The sequence below is a fragment of the Myotis davidii genome, unplaced genomic scaffold (assembly GCF_000327345.1).
Source record: "Myotis davidii unplaced genomic scaffold, ASM32734v1 scaffold577, whole genome shotgun sequence".
In the NCBI taxonomy this organism is placed as follows: domain Eukaryota; kingdom Metazoa; phylum Chordata; class Mammalia; order Chiroptera; family Vespertilionidae; genus Myotis; species Myotis davidii.
Window position 1 is genome coordinate 1,664,728 of NW_006289082.1, and position 6,816 is coordinate 1,671,543.

General features: G+C 39.6%; 1 protein-coding gene across 7 annotated transcripts in view; it reads left to right on the forward strand.

Annotated features, from left to right (window-relative positions):
• Positions 1 to 5,417, forward strand: part of CAB39L (calcium binding protein 39 like) — a 133,573-nt gene extending 128,156 nt beyond the window's left edge. For all 7 annotated transcript variants that reach the window (XM_015562323.1, XM_015562320.1, XM_015562321.1 and 4 more), the window contains one exon: positions 5,038 to 5,417. In XM_015562323.1, coding sequence (XP_015417809.1) covers positions 5,038 to 5,217 — 180 coding nt within the window. In that variant the 3' untranslated portion in view covers positions 5,218 to 5,417. The remainder of the gene's footprint in view (positions 1 to 5,037) is intronic.
• Positions 5,418 to 6,816: the final 1,399 nt, after the last annotated feature.

Below are 6,816 nucleotides of genomic sequence, written 5' to 3' on the forward strand. Positions count from 1 at the left end.
CCGCCGTTGAGAACCCCACATTTGGGACGGATAGGACTCCACCAGGGTGCTGCAGACCCCCCTGTAGAGGATAAGTAGGGTAAGAAGGTGGATAGTACAGAACTTAGATTGAGAAGATGTGCCATACTGAGTCCAAAGAAAGAAGACTCTGTATTGATCTTTAGATTAAGAAGATGTGCCATACTGAGTCTAAAGAAATAAGACTCTGTATTGATCTTTTTAACACATATGCTTGCTAGCAGAGGAATTACGGTTACTCCCAGACAGAACGTTTTATACAAGAAGTATGTCCATGCTTTTCTGAGGAAGGAAAGGTGCCAGAAAGGTAAATGTAGAGGCATGGGAGGAGGTAGGACCAAGAAGCCTTATCCTTAACCCCACTGCAGCTTTTCCACCCGGGGAAAGTGCAGGATTGGCAAGCTCTCCCTGGGGTGATAGATCAGGACTCAGGTAATAGCAGAAAGCGCCAATCCTACTCTTAAAATGGATACAAGAGAGCATTTGGGATTTTTCTTTTTAATGCCTGCTTTTAAAACCCAGTCCTTGATTTAGAAGTGCATTCCTTATGAAATGGTTCATCTCAAGCCTTGACCAGGGCCCTTCAGTATCCCAGCTGCCCTGAAGGAGTCCTGCAGTATTGCATTAGTTGCCTCAAATCAGCATCTACCTTTAGAGGCAGCAGAGTTCAGAACCCATACAAAATAAAAATAAGGAAAAATTTTAAACTTGAAAACAAATGTAACCATTTTAGGTCTATTGTACAGTATATGGATTGAATGGAGTTGATCCAATGATGCCTGTATGCAAATTCCAACACATTTTACATTTATTTCAGATTGATACAGAGAAACTTAGTTTGCCCAGTATATGTAATCTTCTTAAAAAGAAAGGCTGTCAGGAGTTACTTACGTAGTTACCACAAATGCCAGACTATTTCTTTTTTTGTTGTTGTTAATCCTCACTCAAGGATATTTTTCCATTGATTTTTTAGAGAAAGTGGAAGGTATGGGGAGAGACTGAGAAAGAGAAACATCGATGTGAGAGAGACACACCAGACAATTTCTAGCTAAAACTTCACAGCATGGTAATTAGAAGAGCCACACAGTTGGCTGCAGTATGTGTCTTCCTAACATACTAATACATCAGGCATTTTGTGTCACATTGTAAATGTTACTTTTTAAAGTAAGTAACAATTGTAGCTCATTGTAGTAAAATTCACATAACACAAAATTCACCATTTAAGTGTACAATTCAGTGACATTTAGTCTATTTCCAGTGTTATGCAGCTATCACCACTATCTAGTTAGAACAGTTTCATCACCGAAAAGGAAGCCCTGTACATATATTAAACAATTACTCCTCATTTGGCCTTACCTCCAGTCCTGGCAACCACTAATCTCCTTTCAATCTCTATGGATTTGCCTATTCCAGATATTTTACATAAATGGAATTTCACAATATATGTGCCTGGTTTCTTTCATTAGCATCTCTTCAAGGGTCATCCATGTTGTAATGTAATCAACACTTCATTCCTTTTTATGGCCTAATAATATTCCATTGTATGAATATATCACAATTTGTTTATCCAGTCTTTAGTTGATGGACTTGGGGCTATTGTGAATAGTGCTGCTGTGAACATTCTTGTCCAAGTTTTTGTTTGAACAAATGTTATCAATTCTTCATGTATATACTCAGGAATGTAATTGCTCAGTGTTATGGTAATTCACACAGAGGCTACACCATTTACATTCCCACCAATTATGTTCAGGGCTCCAGTTTCTCCCCTTCCTCACCAACACTTGTTATTGTCAGTTTTAAAAATTGTAGCTGGCCTAGTGGGTGTGAAGTGACATCTGTGGTTTTGATTAGGATTTCACTAGTGACTAATGATGATGAACACCTTTTCATGTGCTTATTGGCCATTTGTATATCTTCTTTGGAGAGAAGTGTCTATTCAAGCCCTGTGCCCCTTTGTAAAAAGGCTTGTTTTTTGTTGTTGTTAATTCTCACCTGAGGATATTTTTCCATTAATTTTTAGAGAGAGGGGAAGAGACAGAGAGAGAGAGAGAAACATTGATGTGAGAGAGACGCATCGATTGGTTGCCTCCCACACGTGCCCCAACGGTGGTCTGGGATAGAGCTTATAACGGGTATGTGCCCTTGACTGGAATCAAACCTGGGACCCTTCAGTCTGTGGGCCAATGCTCTACCTACTGAGCCAAACCAGCCTCAGTGCTTGTTTGCATTTTTGTTGTTGAATTATAGGAGTTCTTCATTGTATTTCGGATGCTACACACTTATATATGATTTGCAGGTATCTTCTCCCATTCTGTGCTCTTGATAAGTGTCCTGTGATACACAAATTTTTAAATTTTGATGTTCAGTTTATTTTTTCTTTTGTTGCTCTTGGTTTTGGTCATAGCTAAAAAACATTGCCAAATCCAAGGTCATAAAGTTGTACCCCTATATTTTCCTCTAAAAATTTTATTAACTCTTATATTTAGGTCTTTGATTGATTTTGAGTTACTTTTTACTTATGGTGTGAGGTAAGGGCCTGACTACATTGTTTGATGTGTGGATATCCACTTGTCCCATGTTGAAAGTTTAAGTTGTTTTAATGAATAGACGTTGGATTTTCTTGAATACTTTTTCTATATCAAGTGAAATGATCATGTAGTTTCTTTCATTGTATTAATGTGATATATTAGGATCCTAGAGCTATAGTAACAAAATACCATAGGCTGAGTGGCTTAAAGCAGCAGAAAGTTATTTTCTCTCAGTTCTGGAGACTACAGTCTAACATCAAGGATCAGCAGAGTTGCTTCCTTTGGGAGGCTCAGGGAACATGCATGTTATGCCTGTCTCCTACTTCGGCTAGTTCCCAGCAGTCCTTGGCATTCTTTGGCTTATTGTGTAACTCCAATCTCTGTGTTTATTTTCACATGGCATTTTCTCTCTGCATCCCTGTGTCTCTTTGTCCAAATTTCCCTCTTCTTAAAAGTCATCGGGTTAGGGGCCACCCTAATCCACTGTGACCTCATCTTAATTTGATTACATCCCTATTTCCCAATAAGGTCACATTCACAGATACTGAGGTTGGGACTTGAACATTCATCTTTTGAGGGGACTTTTCACCTTTGCCCTTTTTTAGTTCAACCTAGTACATGTGGTATATTACATTGATTTTATTATGTTAAGCCAACCTTGGGTTTCTGGAATAAATTCTAGTTGGCCATAGCATATCATCCTTTTTCATATGATGATAGACTTGATTTGCTTGTATTTTGTTGAGGGTTTTTGCATCTTTATTCATAAAAGGATATTGGTCTGTTGTTTTCTTGTGATTTCTTTATCTGGTTTTGGTAACAGAGTACTGCTGGCCTCATAGAATGAGTTAAGAAGTATTCTCTTCTGTTTTATTTTTTGGAGAATTTTTAAATGAATTAGTGTTAATTCTTTAAAATTTTGTATAATTTACCAGTAAAATTGCCTGGTCCTAGGCTTTCTTCATCAGGAGGGTTTTGATTACTGATTCAATCTCCTTATAGAATTTTTTTAAATAGTATAAAAGAATAATATGAATAATTGTACATCAAAAAATTAGGTAACCTAGATGAAATGGGCAAATTCCCAAAGAATAAATAGAAAATATGATTCATAGACTAGCTCTCATGTCACCTACACCAGCGGTTGCCAACCGGTGATCCGTGGACCACTGGTGGTCCATGAGGTCCGAAAGGTTGGCGACCGCTGACCTACACCATGAGCCTTTCCTGTTCCAAACGCAGAAATCTAATGTAATCTCTCCCTCCTTTGAATCTCTGCAGTCTTTCAGAACCGCATTGGTTCTTATCTTTTTAAAAGATTTATATTTTAATTGATTTCAGAGAGGAAGGGAGAGGGAGAGAGAGATAGAAACATCAGTGATGAGAGAGAATCATTGACCAGTGGCCTCCTGCATGCCCTACCCTGAGGATGGAGCTCGCAACCAAGGCATGTGTCCTGACCTGGAATTGAACCATGACCTCCTGGTTCATAGGTTGATGTTCAACCACTGAGCCATACTGGCCGGGTGGTTCATAAAATCTTTGTGTAGTTTTCTCCTTCCCCATAACTGCTGGGTTGGGGGATCCTTTAGGACTCAACCTTGTGGTCCCCACTGTCATAGCAATCCTGTTCCTAGCATGTTGAGAGTAGAGTGCACTGTTGGAGGTACAGGACGTGGAGGCAGGGGCTGAGGGGCTGGTGGTGAAACACTGCATTTTTAAGTGTGAGAGAACATGAGAGAGCCCAGAGAGCTATAGAGGAGTTGATACCTTTATGGGTATTCTATCATGTAGTCATATATGTAGCATCTAACAAGGAAGTATGTCCATTGCAAAATATTGTACCAATTAATATTATAGTTTTGAGTGATTGTGTCTTACTATTATAGTTTTTGCTGCCTTTTATAGTATGCCTAAATTATTTGTCCAGGATCACAGTTTCAACCAGGAGTACATATAAGACTCTGTAGAACTTTATAAAAATACAGAATGCCAGACCTGCAGCCCAGATCTGCTGAGCTAGAATCTCTGGGAGGAAGGGCCTGGGCAGTTGTAAATTACAAAATGTCCACATACACAAGAAAACAGTGGTGACCTCTGGGAGAGGGAAGGTGAGAGGAAGACTTTACACCTTTGCCCTTTTTAAATTTTAAGCTAGATGAGTATATTACATATTAAGTATATTAAATATATTATATATTGGATATATTGTGTTAAATACATGTTGAATATATTATTGTTGATATGTAATTATATATTTAATTATAACTTAAATATATAATTATAGCATTTAATTTTAAATATATCAAATATAGTTTTATGTAATGTATGGGAAATGGGTATGAATGGGGAATTACTGATTTTCCTTAATAAAGGAAGTATGACCCAGGCTTTCTGTATTGTACTAACACAGGTACCACCTGATCAAGTGGGATCCATGCTGTCCCTGACATGCATTGCTTATCTCCATATTTGTTACTTTATGTTTCAGGTGTTTGTGGCCAGTCCTCACAAAACACAGCCTATTGTGGAGATTCTGTTAAAAAATCAACCCAAACTCATTGAGTTTCTGAGCAGCTTCCAAAAAGAAAGGACGGACGATGAGCAGTTCACTGATGAGAAGAACTACTTGATTAAACAGATTCGCGACTTGAAGAAAACGGCCCCTTGAAACCTCACCCAGTTCCTGGCTAGTCACCGTCTCATGAGAGGTGCCTATTTTTCTCAGTTTATTGTTCAGTGTAGATGGAATATAAACATTTGAATGAAAAGAAACTAACCTAGAACTATATATTCAGTTTAATCAAGTCTGTGATTATGTGAAATCAGAGCCATTAATAAAAGCAATTGTAATTTTTTTGTTGATGAAAAGCAGCCCTGAGCTCTCAGTCCCTATGAACCCCTAAGATGGAGCCCAAGTGATGGGTCACTGAATCCTCAAAGAGGGTGGAATTCTCAGGGGAGCTGGGCCTGGGCAGAAGGCACGAGAGTGTTTGACTTACCTGCACTTGGGCTAATTCCTTAAGGCACTGACAGGTCTGAGAAAATAAGATCCATGTTTTCAGTCACTACGTATTGTTGTTCCTTGCCCATGTCTTTTAACTCTAATTGGTGGTTCCTGACTTCCTAGGAAATTGATGCCCACCCCCCTGCTCAGCCCTCCTTTCTGCTCACTGTCCCACATTCCATCACGAGGGATGTCCTCAGCACTCCTGACTCCTGGCACCTCTCCTCCCCCCCCCCCCCCCCCCCCCGAGATTCCCAACACACACTCCACCTGCAGTAGGGATAGCTCAGAACCAGGGATTTCCAAGGGCACAGGGGCATAGCAGACCTGGGTGGTATGACCTGCTCACTTGAAAACTCAGAACAGGTGATTCAAAACCACAGTTCTAGCTATAGTCATGGATGTTTCACACTGAATTCCATGGCATTCATGAACGTTTGGAATATTTCATTCATAATTATCATGGGGAAAATGTTTTGTGGTGAAAGTATTTCAGAGCAGGAATCATTGCATTAGGATGCCTAGAATGTACAAAGCCATGAGTCCAGAGGGTCACACAGGTCTTTAAACCACTTTTATAAATAAAGGAACATTGTCATTGGGAGTGCAGATGATTAAATGTACAAAAAAATGTCAAATGACTAAAACATTGTTCTGTTTATTTTCTAATAAGCTGCCACTCTTAATTTCCTATTAAAATATTCAAATATTCAGTGAAAAGGTAGAAAAAGTGTAAAATGTTGGTCCCAAGTACTCTCTTGCAGTTTCCAAATCACGAGTTACTGTTTTCTGTAGGAACCTTTACTTCTTACAATATTGGGTGTTGTGTTCTTCAACCAGATGTTTCTCCACCCAGAGAGGGATACATCCCTCTCCAGGCTCATGCCTTCTGTAGACTTGGCATCTGAAGGAGTACCTGGCAGGGTTTCACCCTCCTTGGCTGGGACACAGGTTCCTGTTCTGTGTGCAGCGTGGAACCCTGAGGCAGGTGGTGTGGGCCCTGGGGGGCCTTCTGGCAGCAGCTCTGGCCAATGCTGGCGTGGGAGGGTCAGCCGGCAGCCCATCTGATGCCCTTCATTCTTTAGTCTGAAGTCTATTAGAGTTTGTCTTTTCTGGTTTTGCTTATTTGATTAGAAGAGATGAGTGTAAATATATTTTTAAAAGCAAAGGCACAATAACCATTGGAAATTTACTTGGTTGCTTAAATACTGTCCCACAACATCATGGGACACATGTTTTCAGTTGCAAATAAAGGCCTTAGTT